This window comes from Pleurodeles waltl, chromosome 7 (genome assembly GCF_031143425.1).
Source record: "Pleurodeles waltl isolate 20211129_DDA chromosome 7, aPleWal1.hap1.20221129, whole genome shotgun sequence".
Lineage (NCBI taxonomy): Eukaryota > Metazoa > Chordata > Amphibia > Caudata > Salamandridae > Pleurodeles > Pleurodeles waltl.
In genome coordinates, this window is record NC_090446.1 from 969,394,932 (window position 1) to 969,421,863 (window position 26,932).

Genomic DNA, 26,932 nt, shown 5'->3' on the forward strand with positions numbered 1-26,932 from the left:
CCAAGAGGGAATAACGCCAACACACATTAATGAAGAGTTTAGATCCAATTACATGACCCTGTACAGTGTGCCCCTACCCCCAGCCATTGCTTCCAGACTCACTGGGCAAATTCCTAGGGGCCCTACCACGGCCGACACTGGCAGTGACGGAACAGGAGGCTTTAGGTGCACTGATAGCCGTCCAGGAGCTCAGGGCTGATGGTAAGTCCCTGGCATCCGGGAAGACGCCTTGAGCAGACGGACTTTCGCCAGTATTTTATAAATGGTTTCTGAGAGAATTGTCATGCAAGCTTACTGAAATGTATGGTGAGGCATTAGAAAATGGAGTGTTGCCCCCCTATGACCAGGGAGGCCCTGAATGTTCCTCTCGCTAAGGGTGAGAGCCCTGATGGACGGTCTCTGACTTCAGGTCTCTCTCTATGCTGAACACTGACTTTAAGGTGCCCATTAGGCTCTGGCTACTAGGTTGTTGCCGCACATGCAAACGCTAATCTATGACAAACAGAATGGGTTCACACCCTCCTGCAGCACATCTCAAAATTTGCGGAGACTATACTCCTTGCTTTACGATGATGTGCACCAGCCCACCCCGGCTGCAATGATAGTGTCAGTAGACCTAGAAAAGTCCTTTGACACGGTCCGCTGGGATTATTTAAAGGCCCCAATTCTGTGAATGGGGCTTGGTCATCGATGGGTGAGATGGATCGATCTGGTGTATAACCACCCTACGGCTTGAGTGAAAACCGTTCGTGCAGTCTCGGACAGCTATGAAATTTACAGCAGAACCAGGCAGGGTTGCCCATTGTCCCCCACCCTTATTTTTCACCATAGGCATTGAACCACTGGTGGCGAAGTTCAGAGCACAGGGTCCTGTGTGGGGGGTGCTGAAGGAGGGGGCACCACACATCATCTCCCTATATGCAGATTACCTCATCTACCTGAGGGATGGAGAGGCTGTGTTGCCTCCGGTGCTCCAACTACCAGGGGAATTCGAGAGATACTCTGGACTATGCCTGAACCGGCTAAAAACCTGTCTCTTCCTGATGGTGGAAGGCGTGTCCAGCCCACTTTTCTGTCCTGACGACCTGTCTTGGGCTCTGTGCACCTTCCGTAACCTAGGTATCCAAATATTACATAGGCTGAGGGATGTCCAAGAGGGCAATTTGGGGGAAGGGCGGACATGCCGCTGGTTGAAGACAGCGGTGGCTTTCTGGCGCTCCCTATAGCTCCCCATTATGGCACAAATATCCCTATCCAAGATGGTAATGTTCCCTAGGCTTTTGCATTATTTTACTAATTTGTCGGTGGTCTTACCGGCGTAGGAGCTGGCCTGGTGTGTGGTGGGTATCCAAGGTACCTCCACCAGGTCCAGGTATCCCCTATTGGTGTAGTGTAGGCAGTGTATAGAAGCCAGGCTCTCTGGAGGTAGTTGTGGATGAGCAGCCAAGGCTTATCTATGAGACATGCAAAGCTCATGCAATTCTACTGTAGTCACACAGCACTTACACACATAAAAGAAAACACTCAATGTTACAAAAATATGTCCAGGTCATGCGTAAAATGGCATCCCCGCACTCACGAAGGAAATGGAGCTGGAGTTTGTGGTGGCACATCTGCTCATATTCATGCCCTCACACACAGGTACCTGCACCCTGCCCCCTGGGCTAGGAGGGCCGCCTACTATAGGGGTGACTTATAGTGACCTGGTGCAGTGACCTATAGTGAAAAGGGTGCATGCACCCTTTCACACAGGCTGCAATTGCAGGCCTGCAGATACACTTTGCATGGGCTCCTAATGGGTGGCATAATACATGCTGCAGCCCATGGGGGTACCTGGTGCCCCAATGCCCTAGGTACCATATATTAGGGACTTACAATGGGCACCAGTATGCCAAATGTGGGGTGTGTGTGGTCTAAGCAACCAAGTTTAAAGGAAGAGAGCATAGTCACTGGGGTCCTGGTTAGCAGGATCCCAGTGAACACAATCAAAACATACTGAAAACAGGCAAAAAGTGGGGATAACCATGCCAGAAAGAGGTACTTTCCTGCACCGTTTTCATGGTTCAGGGTGTTAGATGTGCTCCTGCGGGAGCTATTGTGGAACGGAGAGTGACACTGCGTGGCATTGACCACACTTAGCCTCCCCCTGAGAGTAGAGGACTGGGAGTTCCCAACTTCGAACTTTATTACATGGCCACTCAACTGCAATAGCCAGCGCAGTGGCATCATGAATGGGGCTTGATGGACTCAGGCTCAGACAGTGGGCCATGACATGATGATAGCCTTATGGCGCGTTTGCTCAGACCGATGAGGAGAGCCAATACTGAATGTATTGATGAAGACCGCCCTGTCTACCTGGCAGAAAGCCCTTAAGAAAACACACATAACCACGCCATATGCCCTTACTTGGCCTACCCCACGGAGATCCTTATTCTTGCTTTACAGCTGGGCAACTGGAATTCTGGACAATCGTGGGCTCGCTGACCCTGGGGGACTGTTATCAGGAAGGTGTGTTGGCACCATTCAATGACATGATGTACTGGATGGGATTGCCACCAGGGCACTTTTTGAGGTACAAGGCTGTGGTGCGGACCATAAGGGGACTATGGGGGAGCAGTGTGAAGAAACCCCCCAGGATGGCTGTCCTCCAGACCATGTTGGGAGTTGGTGTCGGATCTCACTTGGTCGCTTGGATAATCGGTCACCGAACGAGATGATGGACCGATCACTGGGTAACCTACGACATAAGTGGGAACTAGACCTAGAGAGGGGGCTGTCAGACCTTGAGTGGACAAGAATCCTTGCCTATGCACATACGATATCATGCAACACTTGTCTGAAATACATACGATTCAATTATACCCACAGGACCGATCTCACTCCACATAGAATTAACCTAGTATACGGAGGGACGTCTGCCGGTTGCTTGATGCAGACTTCTGCCATATGACATGGAGGTGCCCCAACCTGCTACACTATTGAGACGAGTTAGTTTCCAGGATTAATGATACCTTAACAAGACAACTGGAGAATACACTAGCGCTGTGTCTGCTTGCATCTTTGAAAGACCGACTCCTAAGAAAGTGGGCAATAGGTTCATTTATTTAGCCTTGGCTCTGGCATGGAGAAGGGTGGCAATGGCCTGGAAACACAAACTCGGACCTAGGCTGAAATCATGCACTGGGCACGAGCTGAGGAAAGGGCACTGCGGAGAGAAGATCTGAGAGAAATCAGACGTAGGCCCATAGCACCCCTGTGGACAGACGTCTTTGAAACATGGGAGACACTAGATGTGGTTGCCGCTAACAGCGACCCAGTCGAAATGTCCATTGGGGATACACAGAGCGAGCCACAGAGTGACCCCAAATCTCCAGAATGTGACACTAGACGGATACGTGTAAATACGAGCGTGACACACGAGTCCAAAGGTGTGGGGCTCCGTTCCGCTCCCCCCATTGGCCCCCCCCCCATATGATCCCCCCTGGTAGGGGATTACCACTATGGGAGATCTGTAGCCCGGACAGTGGGCATCGGCCCTCCCTACACTCGCAGGAGGCATATTTTCAGGCAAGGCTTTCTGCTGTTTAATGGTTAGTGTTGAGAAACTTTAGCCCACTTCTTTATTTCTCTTTTTGCCATACAGTATTGAATGGCAGTGGGGGGCCCCCGACCCTGTTGATGGCACTAGCATGCCTGTTTTTCAGTTAATGGGACAAATCAGTGATGTTAATCAAAAAATAGATTTGTTGGTTGGGGAGACCATACCCAGTACAATATAACAAAATGCATGTTTTATGAACCCAGCTTTAAAATTTGAATGCTTGTTCCCATATGATGTTCCCTAAAGGTCACGCTGTGTTATGTCATATCCTTTGAAACACTAATAAAACAAAAGTGTGAAAAAGAAAAGAAGATGTTTTTAAAGAAGTGCTCCGGGATCCCTGCACATGGGCAGGTCTATTCAGTGCTTATGATTTCAGTGGAGATTATTCTATGGGAGAACTAGGATTACAGGTAATAAACCATTCCTTTAGCCTATAAATGGTAACTAAACTACAAATAAGAATGGAAAAGCTATCAAATTATAGGAAATTAATACACACCATGAGTAGTACAATGACAGTCAATTTGGGCCAGTTTGCTAATTAAAAGAAGTTATATTAAGCCAACCTGAAAATATAAGTCTTAAGGGTCTCAGCTTGGTCTTTACAGCACAGATGTGTCAGAGGGATTAGCCACTGTTGTGGGGTACGGGTGTAGGGGGTGTGAGGGCAGACTGACACCATATTCAAGATTCTGGATGAATTGTTTTTGCCCATGTGCTGTGGAAGTGACAGATACTGATTGGACATTATTACGAAAACTTTACTGTTCTGTTCTTGATCTCTGACAGGAATTCTTAATGTAGCAAAGCTAGACACTTAGGCGGTGGAGAAAGGGGGATATATCATAGGACGTGATTCTGATCTTAAGTTAGCATTCTTTCACCTGTGAAAAATTCTTATGGGAAAGCACTTCCTGTGTCTCATCATAGAGTATTCCAAGCGGGGTCTGCATAAGCATATGCATATCTATCCTCAAAAGGGTGTCGTGTAAGGGTAAGTCCTTGCTGTAGATTTGGGGGTGCAGTGCTCAGTGCAGGCTTTGAGGCCCTGAATTAGAGGAGGCATGAGGGGGATGTGGGTTGATCCCGAGTGCAGTGGCGTCTTGAGCTGTGAGCTCCAGACCCCGTCGAAGTGTCCCAGGATCTACTGCCTAACCATTATGCCCTGACTGCTTGCATTTGGGCTAGAAGGCTGGCAAAACACCTTTGGCGATGGCAGCGGAGTTTGTGCTGCATGGTGGAGTTGATTAGTATGAACTTTGGCGATGACCCCTCTTCTTCTTTGTGTGCCACACATTCAAGATGGCGCCTATCTTCTTACGAATCTCTGCTACGTTCTCCTTGAAAATGAAAAATAGCAGTCTCTTCCTCTGGTATGTACCGCCCAATGTATACTTGGCATTTTCATGTGCTGGAGCACATAAAATACTCTTACAGTGAGCGCCCTGACACATTAATTGCTCATACACTGACATATTTATTTTAACAGGAAGCGAGAAGCTTTAAAGCTTTTGCATGCTGTACTACGCATCACAGAGAGATACGTGTTCACCCAGTTGAAGGCAGTGGATGCAACCAACTCTGCTGTATACTATTGTATTTTATGCCCATATATCAATGACTCAAGTACTTTGATGTTGTGCCTTTACCATCAGTTTGGAAACTTGTGCACTCTCTCCATTATATGGGGACTATTCATTTGTTTGATCCTGCTCTTTCCTGGATCTTACCATACTTAAAACCAGCTTTACCTACATAACGCATTGGTTTTCATCTTGGGTAAATGTTGGTGTGCTGTATGCTAGATAAGGCAATTCATTTTGCATAATTTGAGGTTTCAATGGTAATCAATGACTTTTTTCAGCCCACACAATCTACTTTTTGTGAAGTGAGTCTAAGAGGATTTTTTCTTCTGTTACCTATACAGTCTTTCAACTTATCTTCAACTATATGCAAGCTGGTCTACTTTACTTACCTACTTGAATGTCCAAGTTTGGCATATAGAGAACTGTGTTGTTTTGCTGTCTGTAAAGTGCTTCTCTTCATCACGACCTTAGTGAACTATCACCCTATCTCCACAGTCCTACTCAATTCTTTCCTCCTGATGTATAGCTTCTGAGATTAGTTCTATTATCTGTCATCATGGCCTAACATAAGAACTAAAGACTCTAGAGACACAAAAGCCACTACGAAGCACCCTAAAGTTGATACACCTCTTCCGAAATCGCCAGCTCAGCATAAAGTAGATAAGTCATTGAGCATTGACACTGTTAGTCAACACCTGGGAGCCTTGCATGACCTTGCTCAAGAAACTAAAGCGAATACTGATGTGATGCATCTGGACCTACAGGTACTTCGATCTGACTTTAAAGGGCTTACCCATAGGCTTACGGAAGGGGAATCAAGAATTAGTGCACTTCAGGGTACTTCTACATGAACGCGGAAAGATCTTGATTCATCATCATGTAAGGTACAAGTTATGGCACGAGAACTTGGAAGCTTGAAGACCGCAATCGGAAAGGGAGTTTACAAATTTTTGGCCTTCCGGAAAATGAAGTCTGAAGCAAAATCTTGAGCTGACTTTCTGGAAGCCTGGATTTTGCATTTGCTGGGTCTTACCTTTGACAAGGAATGTGAAATCGAGAGAGCCCACAGGATCCCCAATTGCAGATCTCCTGTTGCTCATTCTTACATACCTGAACGCCCGAGAACAATGATTTTATTATCCTATGCGCTATGGTCACACAGAACAAATTCTTGCTCATATGGAGAAGATAGAGCAGGTACAATGGAATGGGGCCAGAATAACCACTGCACAAGGCTATTCTAAAGAGAGGTTAACTATAAGGAAATGTTTTCTCACCCTACGTCAACCAGTAAGTGAATAATCAATTCCCTTCTCTTTTGTGGGTCCGGTCAGATTTTGTATTGTTTTCAAGGGTATACCCATGCTGTTCAACAATCCTGCTGATCTTCGAATCTTCCCAGACGGACATGATAACTTGAGATTAACTCAGTGGGTTGGGTGCTTTCTGTTACTGTTTTCTGTTTATATCTTTAAACAGAGTGATTCATTTAACCAATTTATTTTTCGCTTGATAGCATTTTGCATTCCATTAGTTTACCTTCATGTTTATATTTACGTGTTATTTGTTGACTCATTATATGATGATCTCTCTCTTTTGTTAAATTGAATGTTCTCAAATATCGTCCATCTGATGTTTTCATGTTAACTTCACCTTTTTATCACATCTGGGGAGCCTTTCAGTTGTGATGTTTAGTATATTTTGTGTCCTTACTATAAAGGTTAGGCTTATTTCTTCAGGACACTCTGGGTGTTCCATGGCCACACAAGCTACAAGTTTTGCCAGCTGTTGACTTACTCTCACAAGGTAGAAGAAGGTGGGGAAATTTATTTTCTTAGCATTTCAGGTGTGGTTTTTTTTTTTGGGATGGTTTTGGGTTTACATTTTTGCCAATGTTTGTTATTTTTCTCTCTGCCTGTTTTTCCTCCTTTACTTTTTCTTTTCCTTTTATTCTTTTTGTCTTTCTAATTTGGGTTCAGCATGCCCACAACTGGTATCCTCATTACTTCAGGGATCTTGATAGCTACTTTTCTCTTTAATTGTATTTTGAGCGGGGGTGTATATATATATATATATATATATATATATATATATATATATATATATATATATATATAATCTTCAACAGATGGAACCGTAACCATCTGACGGCTGCACCAATCCCGTGAGTCAGATCCCAATTATTGAAAAAACATCGTATGGAGCAAGAGCCAATTCAGTTCATTGAATTTATTTCTTATCGGGGTAACACAGAGTCCTGAAATAAGATGTCAACGCGTTTCGGCAGAACGCCTTCTACTGGACAAATCCGGCTAACAAGCCAGCACCATATAAATACAAGTTAAGATCCTTCATTTGTTTTCATGGCATAGTGATTTGGTCCAATGCAGCGGCCATCTTAAAACATGCAACGATCTACAATTGAGGATTTAAAACCTACAATTAGTACATGAATAGCTTACAATAATTTAAATAGTTTAAACATAGATGTATCATATATCATATAAATCACATAAATATCCACAATGTATAATACTTATCATTAATTCATTTTCATGAGAATCACGGGTTGACATATCTATATCTAGCCTTGCATTTTAATACATCATTAAAACCATTATCATCAGTTATTCTTGTCAACCTACAAGATTCAAATATGTCAAATGTTTTTAAGGTATATTTTTTTGAGATAAAAAATTGTGAGATATATATTGTCTCCGTAGGTATGCCATTGTTTGTAATTCTTTCAATTATTACGATTGATCACTTTATCACAGATCTTATAAATATTGATAATTACAAAAAGGTACTGTAAAGTCTTATAAAAGGTTTATTGTACAAAATTAATCAGTGTCTAAGAACAATCGACAAGATAATTATCAATGAGATTATAATTTGAAATTTAAATATATAAAATCAAATTCATCATTAAGTTCAGAATAAAAACCAATTATATGTTATCAATTCGATCTCATATCGATTAAAAATTACAGTATCTAAATTATGTTCTGTGAAGGGCGATCTTTTAGTTTAAATTTCCCACATCAGTGTCAACCTACACTTCGTTTTCTATTTCTAACCATTCAATGTCTTAAACCAAGATTGTATCTAGTACATATCTAAAAAGCGAGCCATGTATTTATGTAGATAGATCTTCTCTATCCCGATCTATGTTGTAGGTTGCTCCATAAATGCATGTATCCAATATAGACTAAAAAAGAGGCCTCAGCCTAAAGTGCAAAGTGCTGTGTGAACTAAATTATTTCTATATTAAGAAGTGTATATAACACATGCAAATTAGTGTAAAAAAGTAGTGATAGTATGGTGAAAAGGATTCATATAAATGTATTGATTCAGTCTTCTATGTTTGTTAAATTTTAAGGAAGAAACAATCCTAAAAAAGATTCTAGGGAGAATCTATATAAGAGTGAAAATAAACACTTATCTAAAAAATTTCATAGAGCTTCAGTTGGAGATAAATATATATATATATATATATATATATATATATATATATATATATATATATATGTATGTATATATATATATATATATATGTATGTATATGTTCGATGGCCTGTGTAGCTGCAGATGCATGTGCTATGCATAGCTCTTCCGAGATCTAGTGTTGGGCTCTGAGTGTTACAAGTTGTTTTTCTTCAAAGAAGTCTTTTTGGAGTCACGTGATCGAGTGACTCCTCCTCTCGGTTTCAGTGCGCATGGGCAGTGACTCCATTGTAAGATTGTTTTCCCGCAAATGGTGAAGGAAGGAGTGATAGAGTATAAGAATATAAAGAGATGTCCATGCAAATGTAAATGTATATACATATGTACAAATATAAAAACTTAAAACGACTACAGGCTTCCCGGGGAGGAGGGAGGGTGCATGTGAATCTGCAGCACTACATGCCACGAACAGATATACATAGGGTAAGTGACATTTTCCGTTCGATGGCATGTATAGCTGCGGATACGCATGCTATGCATAGACTAGAAAGCAGTTAGTCCTCCCAAAAAGTCTAGCCTGTAGAAGTTGAAGTTGTTTGAAATAATGTCCTTAAGACAGCCTGGCCTGCAGTGGCTTGTTGCTGTAAATGTATGGGGAGTTGACCATGTGGCTACTTTACATATCTCAACCATTGTTATGTTCCCTAAAAATGCCATTGATGACCTTTCTTTCTTGTAGAATGTGTTCTAGGAGTGATTAGAAGGCATCTTTTTGCTTTTATGTAGCATGTTTGTATGAATCAATCCATCTTGCTATTCATTGTTTTGATATAGGATTGCCTTTATGTGGTTCTTGGAAAGCACGAAAAGTTGTTTTGTTTTCCTAAAATCTTTAGTTCTATCTATGTAGTACATAAGAGATCTTTTGAGATCTAGGGTATGAAGAGCTCTTTCTGCCACAGAGTCTGGCTGTGGAAAGAAGACTGGCAATTCCACTGTTTGGTTGATGTGAAAAGGAGATACTACTTTTGGTAGGAATTTTAGATTTGTTTTAAGTAGAACTTTATGTTTGTGTACTTCGAAAAAAGGTTCCTCAAGAGTGAACGCTTGTATCTCACTAACGCTTCTTAAAGAGATAATAGCTACAAGAAAGGCGACTTTCCATGTTAGAAGTCATATTTGACAAGAGTGCATGGGTTCAAAAGGTGGTCGGTCCCATGAGTCTGGTAAGTACTATATTTAGATTCCATGATGGAACAGGTGGTGTTGTAGGCGGAATAATGCGTCTTAATCCTTCCATGAAGGCTTTAATAACAGGAACTCGGAATAGAGAAGTATGCTGAAAAGTCTATAAGTATGCAGATATTGCAGTAAGGTGTATTTTGATGGATGAGAAAGCCAAATTTGATTTCTGCAAATGAAGTAAATAGCATACAATATGTTGTATCGATGCTATAGGTGGTTTGATGTTTTTAGATCGACAACAGAAAACAAATCTTTTCCACTCGCTTGCGTAGCATTGTCTAGTAGTAGGTTTGCATGCTTGTTTAATTACTTCCATACATTCTGGTGGAAGCTTTAGATAACCAAATTCTATGACTTCAGGAGCCAAATCGCTAGATTGAGTGCATTGGGGTTTGGGTGCCTGATTTGACCTTTGTTCTTTGTTAATAAATCTGGTCTGTTTGGGAGTTTGGAATGCGGTGCTACAGACAGATCTAGAAGTGTTGTGTACCAATGCTGGCGTGCCCATGTTGGTGCTATGAGTATCATGGTGAGTGACATTTGACGTAGTTTGCTGACCAGAAAGGGAATGAGTGGGAGAGGGGGAAAAGCGTAAGCAAATATCCCTGACCAATTGATCCATAGAGCACTGCCCTTGGATAGGGGATGTGGGTATCTTGATGTGAAGTTTTAGCATTTTGCATTTTCGATTTTTGCGAATAGTTCTAAGTCTGGTGTCCCCACTTTTGAAAGTACTTTTGAAGTACTTGGGAGTGAATCTCCCATTTGTGTGTTTGTTGGTGATTTCTGCTTAGGAGATCTACCAACTGATTGTCTATCCCTGGAATATATTGTGCTAGTAAATGAATTTGATTGTGAATTGCCCAGTTCCAAATTGTTTGGGCTAGAAGGGACAGTTGAGATGAATGTGTCCCGCCCTGTTTGTTGAGGTAATACATGGTTGTCATGTTGTCTGTTTTTATGAGAACATTCTTCTGTTTGAGAAGAGGTTGAAACGCTTTTAGGGTAAGAAATACAGCTAATAATTCTAAGTGGTTTATGTGTAGTTGCTTCTGTTTGACATCCCATTGCCCTTGAATGGTCCGATTGTTGAGGTAAGCTCCCCAACCTATCACTGATACATCTGTTGTGATTATGGTCTGAGGCACAGGGTCTTGAAATGACTGCCCCTTTATTAGATCGCTGCGATTCCACCATTAAAGGGACATATGTGTTTGGCGGTACATCAACACTAGATCTTGAAGCTGACCTTGTGCCTGTGGCCATTGTTGTGAAAGGCACTATAGCTATGCAAGATGCCATCATTCCTAGAATCTTCATGATAAATCTCATAGTGTATTGTTGATAAAATCTTGGCTCACAAATTTAGGGCTAGTAAAGCTCAGAATCAAATGAAAATGTGTTGTAGGAACCATACCCTGATTGATGTGTGGAGACTTTGTAATCCATCTGGTAGTGATTATTCATTCTATTCCCCTCCACATCACACTTTTTCTAGAATTTATTATATTTTAGTCAGCAGTTAACTCCTTCCTTTGGCTCACAATCCTACAGTTGAACCAATATTGATTTTCTGATCACTCTTCTGTTATGTTTAGACATTACTCTGTCAGCACTTCCCATTCCTCCCAAACAATGGCAACTCAGTGATAATAGCATTGTAGAAACTATTAAAAACACTATTACCCATTTTTGAACAAGAATCCTCCAGATGATACATCTCCTATTACACATTGGGATGCCATGAAAGCGACTCTTAGAGCTACATCAATAAACATTGCTGCTACAATAAATAGGGTTCTTAAGAAACGATTGACAGGCAAGGAAACTGAAATTAAACGATAATCTGAATCTATTAAACACTCTGTGGGTTTTGCGGCCTTCCCGAAACATTGTAAACTTCACCATGTATACAATGAAATGGTGAGTTTGAGGGCCCACAAATGGATGGAAAACATCCATTGCCAATTCTATGATAAACAGAAACAGGGCAGGTAAAATACTAGATAATTACTTGAAATATACTAAAAGTAAATCTGCTGTCTCTGCAATTAGGAATTCCTCTGGGTCTATTGGAACTTCTCCTTAAGATGTTCTGAAGTAATTTAGAAGCTTCTATGCTGATTTATGTAATCTGGTTCATATTTTTATGCCAGAACTATGCAATGAATTTCTGTCTTCATATAATCTGCCTCACATTTCACAGGAAGAACAGATCTTTCTTAATTCCCCGATTGACAGTGAGAAGATACGTAAAGCTATTGATTCACCTAAAACCGAAAAATCTCCAGGCCCGGATGGATAAATGGCCAGATTCTATAAACCTTTGTGGGTGCCATAGTAGATCCTCTTGGTTCCACATTCCAACAGTATGCCAACTTGGACACTGTGTCTGGGTCTGCTACCGAGGCCACAATAGTCATTATCCCCAAAGAGGGAAGGATCATCTGGATGTTAAGAATTACCGCCCTATTTCCATCAATCATATAGGCTGCAAACTTTATGCCAAGATTTTAGTGTTTAGATTAGAAAACGTTATGTTAATACTTATTGCATCCACCCATACTGGCTTTCTGAAGGGTAGAATGACAGCAGATATTAGACTTTTTTGTCATGCACTTGATTAGTCCAAACACTTTGATTAACTGGCTGCAGCATTAGTGCTTTATACTGAAAAAGCCTTTCATAAAGTTTCTTGGAGGTTTCTATGGTCTGCTCTGATGCAATACACTTTTGGTGATGACTTTATTCATATGATAATGGCATTATACTCCTGTCTGGTGGCACGATTTAGGGTTAAGGGCCATCTTTCAACTCCCTTTCAGTTAGCCTACCAGGGGACAAAACTGGGTAGTCCACTGTCACCGCTTTTGTTCCTTCCAGTAGTTGAACCTCTACTATCCTTTCTCCGAAATAATGATAACATAAAGGGTATACAGTTCCAATGTGGCAGGCAGATGGCTGCTGCATATGCAGATGACGTGTTAATATTTACCAACAATGCTGATCTTGCCATCCAACACATTATGCATGAGATAGGACGGTTTTTGCTGGTTTTTGGTTATTCGCTCAGTAAGACTCAGTAAGACTCAAACCAAAGTGTTTCCTTTAAATATACAGTGCACAGCCGCTGTTCTCGGTGACTCAGGCTTAAAATGGGAATTTGAGAATGTTAAATATCTGGGCATTTGGTTTGGTAAAGACCTTCCTACCTCTAAAGCCATAAATGAACAAAGGTGCTGAAGTAAGGATCTCTTAAACACCTAGCCTTCTAAACACATCTCTTGGTGGTGACAGACAGAAACTATTAAAATAGTGATATCCCCTTTGATCACCTTCTTACTTTGTATGCTTCCCATGTCTCTGCCCCCTCCTTCTTTACAGAAGTAGATAAACTAGTTTCCGTATTTTTATGGAAAGGCAAAAGAGCCAGAATTTGAATTAACATTTTAAAATTGAATAGAAAGAGAGGGGGAGAGTATTAACTTACCGGACTTTCCAAGATATCAGTGCTCCTCCTTGGCACCACATGGCTCGTGGTGGTGTGCAGTCCAGGATGATTTCGGCCCCCCCACCCCCAATTTTTTTTTTAGCACAAACTTTATTGCATTTTACATTTTCCGGTTACATTGAGATGCACTGCTTATAACTGAATACAAGTGGCAAATGAGTTGTGTAACTCGTCATGACTCAAATAGTAACATAATAAAAATGATTGTGTTGTCCTGTATAGACAAAGATTACAAATGTTAATACATCTGTAAACCCACTAACCCAACAACGAACTGATATACGTATGAATCGTTTGTGATGGCATGGGGGATTCTATTCCATAAGGGACGTAACAGCAGGGGGGAACCGGACTGGTACTTTAATTGATCTATTTGTATTCTCAGACTACTAAACAGACAGAAAATGTTACCTGGAGCCTTTGTATAAGTACGGGCATGTTAACCAAGAGGTATATTATTATAGGTTCTGTGGTGGGACGGTGGTATAGGTCTGATGTTAGTGGATATTCATTGTGATGCCCTTGTGAGTACTGTCCTCACTGTCCTGTACATTTAGTCTTTCTAGTATAATGTCCCATTCTAGAGCCAGTGGCATAGCGTGGGGGTGCAGGGGGGGCCGGCCGCACCGGGCGCAACATCTGGGGGGGGGGGCGCGCTCGCACTCGCGAGTGCTAAAATCCATGGGTTAGGGGGCGCAAATTACTTGCCTTGCCCCGGGTGCTGACAACCCACGCTACGCCACTGTCTAGAGCTATCGACCATTTGCAGTGCCCTCTGTACTCCCTTCAACGGATTGCTGCACTCTCCGCTAGCCCCCACTATGCCACCTCCTCTCTCCATTGGAGTATTGAGGGGAGTCTTGAAGATTTTTAGGGACGTGTCAATAATGGTTTGGCCAGTAATAATGACATGTCCGCAAAGCAGGAGGATACCTTGGCTGATTTGGGCCTGGCATACTAGCCCAATATACAATGTGCCAGTGAGCGCCAGTGATCCTTTGCAGTCAAGCTAAGTAATGTTGATCCAACCTCAGATCAGTAATTCACTAGCAGTGGCCACGACCACAATATGTGGACCAGGACTGCACTCGTTTGTGACACCTTGGACAGGACGCTAAGGCCGACGGGAACATGAAATTCAGTCTATACTGCTTGAGCTAGGCCCTATGAAATATTGAAAATTGTATACATTTAAAATGTGTATTCCACTAGATTTTTTTCGGGTATTGTAAGAGTAAGGGCCATTCTTTATCTGTTATTGCCATTTTAATGTCAAGCTCCCATTTACGCCTGAGGGAGTCTAAGGGCATGATGTGCCCTAAGTTCTTTATATAACCATTTGATCAGGTGTCTCCCGTGTCCCATAGTGTGGCGTGCCTGTAGTAATTGTGTTATAGCTGTGTTTCCGTCAGGGGCCCAATAGCGGCGCACATATCCAGCTCTACTACCATGTGTTAAAAAGAGTGTCTGGCATTCTGTGTGCCTGTGTAAATTCGAGGTGGGGCATCAATACTCCATCTGTAAATAGCGAGCCCACAGTCAGCTCCATCCCTTGATTCCAAGGACATAGCATCCTAGTTGTGAGTGTACCTAAGGGAAACCGCACAGTGGTATATTAGGAGTGTATGGAGTGGGTTAATGCGTGTATTTCATGGCAAGCATTGGCTGTTCTCAGCAGTAAAAAGCCGCAGCACATGGGAAGTACAGCCAATCTCTTTGAAATTATGGCCTGCCATCCAGTATGCCACCCATTGCATTTGACGCACTATACAATAGGATTTCACATCTGTGGCACCAATTCCACCCTTATCAGGGGGTAATGGTAATTTAGTTAGGCTAATCCTGTGTCAAACCATGCCCCATATCAGATCTAGCAACACAGTATTGAGTAATGCAAATATACGTGGTGGAATCAAGATTGGTAAATTTACAAAGTAGTATAATAACCGAGGAAGGAGTACCATTTTGGACAGTGCCAAACGACCTACCACGGACAGGGGCAGGGTCGTCCAGAAATTCACCTGCGACCATAATGATGCAATCACACGGCCTGGGTTGCCATCCACTAGATCCTCCGGGCTACGGTACACTTGCACCCTCAGATAGCGTAACGATTGTGCAGGAAGTTGGATCTGTAATAGTCCGAATGTAACTTGCAGGGTATCATACAGTCCTCTAAAAGAAAAGGCATAGGACTTATGTGCATTTATATGTAAACCTGACTGGTCGCCAAATTCAGACATTAACTGTGCTGCTTCTCCAAGAGGACACCTCAGGTCCCTGAAATATTGGACCATGTCGTCCGTTTAGATGGATATTGCATCAAGTGACTTGTCCACATATATTCCCCATCTATCTACTTGTTGACAAAAACATTGGGCCAGTGGTACCACTGCCAAGTCAAGCAGTAGTGGGGGTGGGGAGGCATCCCTGTCTTCTGTCCCCCCAGTTAAGGATTGAATTGTGTTTACTCTGTCTTTTACCATTGACATCATTATTAACCGCTAAATGCATTCTAAACGTACATCTAGCTAATTCACGTCCCATTTTATAAAAGACACAGTGGCTACCTTGTTACAGATTGATGAACTACTTAATAATTCTATGTCTGGTTCACTTCTAACCTCATTATGGCATAAACATAAAATAAAACTAAATGGGAAGATGCTGTTTTGAGTTCATTGAGCTCTTAATGGTATAACCACAATAAACTATTTGGGTACTCCCTCAAACCCTGGTCCATTTTCCACATTATGCAAAACATATAGGCCCTCATTATAACCCTGGTGGTCGGTGACCGCGAGGGCTATTGCGGCGGTAGTACCGCCAACAGGCTGGCGGTACTTCCTACCTCATCACGACTGTGGCTCTTCCGCCATGGTAATACTGCTGGGACCGGCGGTATACCACCATGGCGGTCCCGGCGGTCATAATCCGCCAGGGCAGCTGCTCCTGGGGATTTCGCCTCCCCTTACCGTCAGCATGTCCATGGAGGCATACACTGCCATGGAAAGGCTGGTGGTAAGGGGACTCAGGGTGCCCCAGGCATAGCCCCATCGCGCATTTCAGTGCCCGAATTTCGGGCAGTGAAATACGCGACGGGTGCTACTGCACCCACTGCACATCAGCATTGCCACCGGCTCCATTACGGCCCAGCAGTAATGTTGATGTGACTTTTCCGCTGGGCCAGCAGGCGGTAACACTGTTACCGTCCGCTGGCCCAGCGAAAAAGTCAAAATAGGGAGCCAGACATACCACTAGCACTGGCGGTATTCTGGCGCCCGCAGCCTCGGCGGTCTTCACAGAAGACTGCCGAGGTTGTCATGAGGGCCATAATCTTCCCGACTAGAAGTTCTACAATTTTTTTAAGCTAAAAGGAGTCTTGAGGAAATTTGCTATTCCACACTGTCCCGATCTACCTTCTTTACAGGGTAATTTTAGGAAACTAGGTAATTTGACTTTAAGATTATATACATTTTCAGAATCTATCTAAAAGTGTAATAAAGAAATGGCATCCCCTTATTCCACCTTCTCACTTGTCTCATTTCACGAATGATTTTTGGAGTAAAATTTGGCAGGCTACCTTCAGGGCAAAGATTACGCTGTCACTAGCTCAATTGAGATTTTGATCTCAACCTAAGACATACTGGGCTTGTTCCAGACTCCACACACCAGATCTTGTACCATCTGATGCCAGTTGGCATTGCAAACAGGAAACAGGTTCCCTTTAATACATGTTCATTACCTGTAAATTTACCTTCCCATTTTGGGCTAGAATGCAAAGCATGATTTAATCACTTTAGGTCTCATGGCAAACCCAACATCCTTGACCTTACCTGAAAAAGTTTTACTACTATTGGACCCAATTCTCTCACTTGGTGCAAAGACTATTCTGTTTGAATGGAAGTCCAAATCGGAAACCTCCTTTACTAACTAGTTGTAGGACGTTGGCTCTGTATATACTATCTCAAAGTAAGAGATAGTGTGCACAGAGTCCAAGGTTCCCCTTAGAGGTAAGATAGTGGCAAAATTAGATAATTCTAATGCTCTATTTTGTGGTAGTGTGGTTGAGCAGTAGGTTTATCAGAGGGTAGTGTTAAGCATTTGTTGTACACACACAGGCAATAAAAGAGGAACACACACTCAAAGACTTAACTCCAGGCCAATAGTTTTTTTATAGAAAAATATATTTTCTTAATTTATTTTTAGACCCACAAGTTCAAGATTTGAAGTAAATACATAAAATGCAAGGTACTCCACACAGGTAAGTTAGGAACTTTGAATTAGAGCAATAACATATACAGTTTTTGTTAAAATGGCAATAAGCTATTTCAAAAGTAGACAGTGCAAAAATCAACAGTTCCTGGGGTAGGGAAGTATTGGTTAGAATGTAAGGTAACTAAGACACTTACAAGTCTCAGTTCCTGGGCATAGGCAACCCACCGTTGGGGGTTCAAGGCAACCCCAAAGTTACCACACCAGCAGCTCAGGTCCAGTCAGGTGCAGAGGTCAAAGAGGTGCCCAAAACACAGGCACCTATGGAGAACAGGGGTGCTCCGGTTCCAGTCTGCCAGCAGGTAAGTACCTGTGTCTTCGGGGGGCAGACCAGGGGGGTTTTGTAGAGCACTGGGGGGAGACAAGTAGGCACACAAAACACACCCTCAGCTGCGTAGGGGTGGCCGGGTGCAGTGTGCAAAGCAGGCACCTGGTTTGGTATAGGAAATAATGGAGGGACCCGGGGGTCACTCTAACAGGGGGCTTCTCGGGCCAGCCACCACCTGGGCTAGGCAGAGGGTCACCTGGGGGTCACTCCTGCACTGAAGTTCGGTTCCTTCTGGTCCTGGGGACTGCGGGTGCAGTGCTTAGTCCATGCGTCGGGTCCCTTGTTACAGGCAGTTGTGGTCAGAGGGAGCCTCTGTATTCTTTCTGCAGGCGTCACTGTGGGGTTCCAGGGGGGTCGTCTCTGACTACTCACGGGGTCGCAGTCGCCGGGGAGTCCTCCCTATGGTGTTGGTTCTCTGGATCTCGAGCTAGGGGCGTCGGGTGCAGAGTGTGAAATCTCACGCTTCTGGCGGGAAGAATGAGGTCTTTGAAGTTGTAAAAAGTTTCAAGTTTGTTGCAAGTTGTTGAGCAGAGCCGCTGCACACAGGAGTTTCTTGGTCCTGGGATTCAGGGTAGTCCTCTGAGGCTTCAGAGGTCGCTGGTCCCTGTTGGATGCGTAGCTGGCTGCAGGTTTTCGAGTCAGGAGACAGGCCGGTAGGGCTGGGGCCAAAGCAGTTGTCGTCTTCCATCGTCTCTGAAGGCTTGTAGGTCAGCAGTCCTTCTTTTTAGTTCAGGTTGCAGGAATCTGATTTCCTGGGTTCTGGGGTTCCCCTAAATACTAAATTTAGGTGTGTGTTTAGGTCTGGGAGGGCAGTAGCCAATGGCTACTGTCCTGGAGGGTGGCTACACCCTCACTGTGCCTCCTTCCTGTGGCGTGGTGGGCACATCCCTAATCCTTTTGGGGGAATCCTCCAAAACTAAGATGGAGGTTTTCTAGAGGCAGGGGTCACCTCAGCTCAAGGCACCTTAGGGGCTGTCCTGACTGGGGGGTGACTACTCGTTTTTTCTAATTATCTCCTCCAGCCTTGCCGCCAAAAGTGGGGGCAGTGGCCGAAGGGGCGGGCATCTCCACTAGCTGGGATGCCCTGTGGTGCTGTAACAAAAGGGGTGAGCCTTTGAGGCTCACCGCCAGGTGTTACAGTTCCTGCAGGGGGAGGTGAGAAACACCTCCACCCAGTGTAGGCTTTGTTCCTCGACACAGAGGGACAAAGGCACTCTTTCCATGTGGCCAGCAACTCATCTGGTTGTGGCAGGCTGGCAGAAACTGGTCAGCCCCACACAAGAAGTCGTATTCGTATTCAGGGGGCATCTCTAAGATGCCCTCTGGGTGCATGTTATAATAACTTCCACACTGGCATCAGTGTGCATTTATTGTGCTGAGAAGTTTGATACCAAACTTCCCAGATTTCAGTGTAGCCATTATGGAACTGTGGAGTTCATGTTTGACAAACACCCAAACCTTATACTCTTGTGGCTACCCTGCACTTACAATGTCTAAGGTTTTGCTCAGAAACTGTAGGGGCATAGTGCTCATGTACATATGCCCTCACCTGTGGTATAGTGCACCCTGCCTTAGGGCTGTAAGACCTGCTAGAGGGGTGACTTACCTATGCCACAGGCAGTGTGAGGTTGGCATGGCACTCTGAGGGGAGTGCCATGTCGACTTAGTCATTTTCTCCCCACCAGCAAACACAAGCTGTGAGGCAGTGTCCATGTGCTGAGTGAGGGCTCCCCAGGGTGGCATAAGACATGCTGCAGCCCTTAGAGACCTTCCCTGGCATCAGGGCCCTTGGTACCAGGGGTACCAGTTACAAGGGACTTATCTGAGTGCCAGGGCTTTTCCAATTGTGGAAGTAAAGGTACAGTTTAGGGAAAGAACACTGGTGCTGGAGCCTGGTTAGCAGGGTCCCAGCACACTTTCAATCATAACTTGGCATCAGCAAAAGGCAAAAAGTCAGGGGGTAACCATGCCAAGGAGGCATTTCCTTACACTAGTGGAATATATTGTGTGCTACTAGAAGTACAAACAATGTGATGTATAAAAAAATACAGAATAGGTCTAGTTTCCACTCCTTATGGGACTTTTTTGGTATTTACCTGCAGAAATCAAAACAACCTTGAGCGGCACTTCTTTATATTGCTTATATAAAGAATTTGATCCTTTATCAATGCTTTTGGACTCACACCATGGGTCTTGCCGTCCCATTTAGACCAATCTGATCCCCTATCTATTTTTGTTTCTTCTTTCTTTGTCTTTTTATTTTTTACTTCTTCTTTTTCTCGTTCTCTTCTTTATTTTATATTCTTTTCTTTTATGGTTACTCATTGCATTCAAATTCTGAATATGTTCTTTCATTTGATTGAGAAGCTGTTTCTATGTGATTTTTATTTTCTAGGCCTTTTTCCGGACATTTTATGATTTTCCACAATTTTCTGTTATATGTTAGACAATAGCTGTTTTTTCATGTTTTTAATAGCTTTTTTATTTTTGGGAATTTATATTCGATTGTTTATAGAAATTGCACTGTGTACCATTTATTTCTTTAATCAAAACTTTCATGAAACTGATTGAAATAAAAATAAAAAAAGATGAAGTGTGGGGGTTGGTAGCCCATAGTAGTCAAAAACATAACTTGTAAAATGAGTTTACATTGTGCCATTCTCCCATTTTCATTTGTAGATGGAATGAGAGGTGTCATCAAAGGACAGATCGAGAAATTTTTAATTGCCTGGAATGAGCTCAGACCATCGATTGATTCAAATGGTGAGCGCTGCATATAGCATTGCATATTACACTAGAATATTACTCTTACTCATGTTGCAACATCACTTATCTCTCCCCCTCGTATTAATTAATAAATGCTTTAATGACCTATTTTGTGCCTAGGGATATCTCCTATTCTTTGTTTGCTTAGTCACATGACTACATGTAGGTGGTATAAGGAGCGCAGCAAAAGTTCTAATTCTGCAGGGTGTTAATAGTGGTTGCACAGTACTCACCTACCAGCACTGTGCAAGGTTGCAATTCAAGAGGCAGTTACGTAAAGGAGTATACCTTGGTTCCAGACTATTCACAATTTCTAAATAAATCACTCCGGTTCTGAAGATAGTAAATTTTGGTAGTATGCCTGCTTTTAAACCTGAATTGGACAAGTAGGTCGTGCATAAATAGAGAATGGCTACCACATAACATGTCTGCAAAATGTAACAAAGGACCATCAAGATCAGTGTATTCAATAAGTCCATTATGAATGTCCTAAACCAGTCACATGCTCTTAATGTTTTCACTGCTAGGTATTCTCATATTGTACTTAGTTATAAGACTATTTAAGAATGAAGTCTCCTACAGTTATCCTCAACAACAGGTTGCAGCAGTGCAGTGCCTCCCAGCCTCTAACCCTTCAGTGGGTCCCCTATTCAGTCAAACACAAATATCTGATAGAGACTTATAGTTTCAGATTCCTTACCTTAGAATTTCCCCTAAGCATTAGACTGAATCTGGAGATTTTTCTTCGAGCAGTACCCTTGCGCGCCATGAGGTGGTGTGGGTAGACTCCACGTCTGTCATTGGAATCGTGCTCACCATGATGTCATTGCAGTTGTATATAGGCACCATCCGGGTGCGCAGACGTCAGTTCTTTTCTTTTTGTGCCTGCCTTCTCGCAGATCCAGAGAAGAGATACCTTCACTCGCCTTTTGACTGACTTTTTGTCAACGTTTTTTGACCTACCTGGTGCGTCGAGATGTCTTCTCGCAAGTCCAGATTTAAGCCCTGTGACTTCTGTCACAGCATGATGTCAATGACAGATCCGCACCTCGTGTGCTTGTGGTGTCTGGAACATGATCTCGACCCGAAGTCGTGGTCCAAGTGCCGGGCCATGAACCCGTAGGCTTTGAGGGAGCAGTCCCTAAAGATGATGGTGGCCCGGCACTCGGCTACGCGTCTCTCCCAGTCTCGTTAGAGAGGAAGGTCAGGAGACATCTCGCGAAGCCATCACCAATCATCCTCGTCCTACTCAAAATCGTCGGGACATTGGGGTCACAAGAAGTAGTAGTCAAAGAAGAGCAAACGTTCTTCGACTTAACCCAGTCACTTGGACGATGCGACACGGGAGGAGCATCAAAGCTCTAGGCCTCCGTCCTCGGAGCCTGCTTCTGGGTCGGCTCTGCACCTCCCCGAGTTTCCGGGAGCCGAAGCTACCCCTGCCCAACTCAGGGAGTTTTATGAGGCCATATGCCTCATTTTTAGGCAGTCCAACCCTCTGGTGAAGCCTTCAGGACCAGTAGGGTGGGAGAGGGCCCCCTAGGGTTTCGTGCTGGCAGCTTCGGCCTCTGCTCTGGAGGGCACCTCAGGATCCGTTACCGGGTCTGTGCTGACGCCGGTCATGCCATCACAACCTTCCCCAGCGCTGGTAAGGACGTTGACGCTCCCAACGCCGGTCGGGCCCACAATTGACGTTGATCCCACACTGATTCCTGACACCGAGCCGGACCGGTGTCGCTTGACGCCGATTCAGTCTTCAATGGGGACTTTGCTCCCCAGGTAGGATCCCCGACCATTATGGCTATGTGTACGGGTATGGTGAAAGTATGTAGGGGTGGCTGGACCCTTTAGAAGATCCTGAAATGGACTGGGCTCAGGAGTTGAATGAAGCCAGTGGTCTTCGCACCTCCCTGCTGGCATGCTTTCTCCCCCTACCGTGGCTACGGAGGAGGGAGTCTCTTATTGAGTGGTGGTGAGAAGAGCGGATGAGGTCCTGGGCCTCGAGCTGCCTTCGGTGAGGTGCTTCACCCCGGGGGTTCTACATTTGAACCCTCTTAGCCCTTCAAGGAAGCACTCACTGATGTCCTGCTGGGGGGGACATGGTCTAAACCCATCACAGGGGCTCCTGTCAACAGGACAATCACCCTAAATTCCTGATCCAACATCCCACGCCTGAGAGTTTGCTCATCCATGCTTCTTCCTCTCCTGGCACTTTGCCATTTGCTCACCGCCCCCCACCCCCCACCCCCCTTTTCCCCTCCAGATAGGGAATCAGAATGACTAAACCAACTTGGGAAGAAGTTATCCTTTTCCTCCATGTTTGCGTTGTGGTCCTTGAACAACGCATGCCTTTTGGGACCTCTATTCCCATACTTTATGGGATACGGTCGCACAGGTCCCGGAGGAGGCCCGGGCCATTCTCTCCCAAACTGTTGCTGACTGGAGAGATGCAACAAGTTCACGATTCGTTGTGGGCTGGACACGGATGGCTCAATAGGCAGATCAGTTATGTCGACAGTGGCCTTGAGGTGCCACACTTGGTTGAGGACATCTGGCTTTTCGGGGTGTCCAGCAATCGCTTAGGACATGCCCTTCGATGGCACCCGTCTCTTCAGAGACAAAGCGGACTCGGCGGTTGACCGCTTTAAGGAGTCCCGGACTACGGCTTAGTCCCTTGGCCTTGCAGCTGCACCTCACCCCCCTCAGTCCGCTTTTCACCCTTTCATGGCTCCGGAAGAGGCGCCCAACTGCGTCCATTTCCCACTAGCCATGCCGCGCATGCTGCCCAGCCTCTGTGTGGCTGCGGATGCGGGATCCAATGTCCCCATGGATCAGGGAGCCAACAGTTGGCCCAGTCAGTGGTGGCATCCGAACCATGATTGGGTCAAAGGCAGATCCCTAGCCCTTCCTCAACCAGATCTGAGAGTAGTGACAGACGCATCATTCCTGGGATGGGCGGCCACATGGGGGAGGCAGAGATTAGAGGAGTCGTCTCCAGCGTATTCTGGGCTCCACTTCAGTCTTCTGGAGCTCAGGGCGATCAGGCTTGCATTGAAAGCATTCCTTCCCTCTCAAAGGGAAAGTGGTGCACGTGTTGACAGACAACACCACCGCCATGTGATAGTGCAGCAAGCAGAGCGGGTGGGGTGTTGGACCCTTTGTCAGGAGGCCTTGCGCATCTGGACGTGGCTGGAATGTCAGGGCATATCACTGGTGGGTCATCACCTAGCGGGCTCTCTGAACGCCAGAGCAAACAAACTCTGCCGTCAATGCATGGTTGATCACAAATGGTGTCTCCATCCAGAACTGGCACAAGTAGTTCTCATTCAGCAGTGGGGGAGAGCCTTGGTTAGATCTGTTCACCTTTGTAGAGAACGCACAATGTCAGCTGTTTTGCGTGCTGGAGTTTCCAAGTCGGCACTCACTCGGTGAAGCTTTTTGCCTTGAGTGGAAGTCAGGCCTCCTTTCCGCCAATACCACTTCTGCCCAGAGTTCTCAAGGAGATCAAGAACGACCGGGCCCAAGTAATTCTTGTGGCTCCAGACTGGGCATGAAGAGTATGGTATCCAAAGCTTCTGAGCATGGCCATTAATCCTCCACTCAGACTGCGTCTTCGGGAGAATCTTCTGTTGCAGCAGCAGGGGACGGTTCTCCCCTTGAACCTTTCCAGTCTCCGACTTCTTGCGTGGAGATTGAGCAGTGGTGCTTTTTAGCTTTTGACCTTCGCCTGAGGTCTGCAATGTTATCTTGCCAGCCAGGCGACACTACACCAAAACGGTATACGCCTGTTGTTGGAACAAATCTGTGGCATGGTGTACCAACAAGTCTATTGATACCCTTTCTGCACCTCTGTCTGAGGTTGTTTTGTTTGTACTCTCTCTTGGCCAGCAGGGCTCTGCTTTGGGCACCCTTAAAGGTTATCTGTCTGCTATCTCTGCTTTTCTCTAATTGATCAACCTTCCTCGTTTAATTCTGCCATTGTTGGGAGATTCCTTAAAGGTCTTACCCACATGTTTCTGCCTACACCATTCATAATGCTGCAGTGGGATATTAACTTGGTACTCACTTTCCTTATATGTGCTCCTTTTGAGCTTCTTCATAATTGTACTCTTCGGCTCCATGTCGCCATCACCTCTGAATAAAGAGAGAGTGCGCTGCAAGCTCTTTCTTCAAAGCCACCCTTCAAGCCTGTCTATCCTGACAAAGTGGTGCTTCGTAACAGTGCCACTTTTCTACCTAAGTGGTCACACCCTTTCATGTAGGCCAATCCATCACCTTGCCTACTTTTACCCAACCCTGCATCCTTTTCGTGAAGAGGAGAGCCTTCACCATCTGGATCCAAAAAGAGCATTGTCGTTCTACCTTAATCGTACCAAAGACTTCCGGATGGATGATCAACTCTGTGTTCGTTATGTAGGTGCGAAAAAAGGACAATCGGTGGAGAAAAGGATCATCTCTAGATGGGTTGTTATCTGCATCAAAATGTGCTATGTTTTGGCTAAGAAGCAACCTCCTCAGGGTTTGCGTGCTTGCTCTACCAGAGCAACTGCCGCAACCACTTCATGAGCACGTGAAGTTCCAATCCTGCACATCTGCAAGGCAGCATCTTGGGCATCCCTGCACACGTTCACTAAACACTCCTGCCTGGACAGTAAAGTCCGCAGGGACAGCTAGTTTGGCCATTCGGTTCTGCAGTACTTCCTGGTATGATCTTGGCTCATAGACCCACTTCTGGGAATGGTATTGCTTGGGTATCTATTCCAAGGTAAGGAATCTGCAACTAGAAGTCTCTATCAGATGAACAAGTTACTTACCCTCGGTAACAAGTTATCAGGTAGAGACATATTCTAGTTGCAGATTCCTTACTGACTCACCCATCCTCCCCGCTCTGCGAACTGATTTCTAGGGACAAGGAGGGCCCTTTTCAGGGCCCTAGTGCTGGCACACCAATCTCAGTGTTCTTCATGGCTCCACGCTAATGGTGTGGAAAGCCGTGAAAAGAAAATTACATCAGCGTGCCGAAGTGGTGCCTATATACGACTACAACGTCATTAGGTGACCACAACGCCAACGACGCACGCAGAGTCGACCGTCGCCACCTGACCCCGTGCAAGGGTACTGCTTAAAGAAAAACCTCCAGATCCAGTCTGGGGGAAATTCTTATGTAAGGAATCTGCAACTAGAATTTCTCTACCAGATAATTTGTTACTGAAGGTAAATAACTTGTTCTTTAGGCTCATAGCTGAGTCCCAAATGGCTTTAGTTTTTCTTTTTTGTTTAAGGCCTGGTTTAAAATGCTTTATTCTATTTCCCTGTGAACAAGGACCCATTGCATTTAGAAGTAATAGTTTTCTCATCCACTACCCCCATCTTCCAGAGTAAGCCTTGGATGCTTATCCTTTCTACTGCTAGAGAGACTAATGCATGGTAGAGGGAAAAGCCTAGCTATACAGTTGGAGTACAGCAGTTCCTGTGGCTCTGAAACCCAAGAGGTAAATGACAGTACCAATCATGGATACTGCCAAACATGTACTAGCATCACAGAAGCTGGTAGACAGCATGACACAGTCCAGTTAGACCATGTACAATCTAAAGATCTAGACTGAAAGATGGTCTCTGCAGATTTTACTAATCTCCAGGGAGAGTGCTGCCTGTGTCAAAATAATTTCTCAGACGTGATGAACAAAATGAGCAAAGAAATACACCATTTGCCTAGAATGTACATCTGGAAACCAGCACATGTAGAATTCAGTAATCTATTGGAAGGCTCTGGACTGGAAGGCTAAGATGCAGAGAAGGGTGTTGTAAGGCAGGAAACTGAGCCATAAAATATTTAGCCAGCAATTGCAGGAAGCTATGCAGATGAGGGGGAAGATGTTATCCCAGCTCTCGGTGAAAGACATCAGTGTCCAGTTATCTTCGGTATTGGACAGCATCCTTGATTCAGTGCAATCTGACTTTAAACCACTCCAAACTGAGTCAAGTTTCCTTTCTGTTCTTCATGATGTTCAAAGGACAGCAGAGAAGGCAGGCATAGGAGTTCTCTATTACTCAACAGTCTGCTAACTTCAATATGGTATCTCACAGTGCTCTTTTTTGTGACTGGTCTCGAAAGGGGTCTCAAGTAGGGATGGGTAGAATGCTTCATCCTACTCACATAATTAGCGGAATTT

At 44.5% G+C, this 26,932-nt stretch overlaps 1 protein-coding gene across 2 annotated transcripts in view; it reads left to right on the forward strand.

The window, feature by feature from the left end:
• The window catches only part of RNF213 (ring finger protein 213), a 1,978,231-nt gene that overhangs the window by 1,869,698 nt on the left and 81,601 nt on the right, over window positions 1-26,932 (forward strand). For both annotated transcript variants that reach the window (XM_069199724.1, XM_069199725.1), the window contains one exon: window positions 20,676-20,759. In XM_069199724.1, coding sequence (XP_069055825.1) covers window positions 20,676-20,759 — 84 coding nt within the window. The remainder of the gene's footprint in view (window positions 1-20,675; window positions 20,760-26,932) is intronic.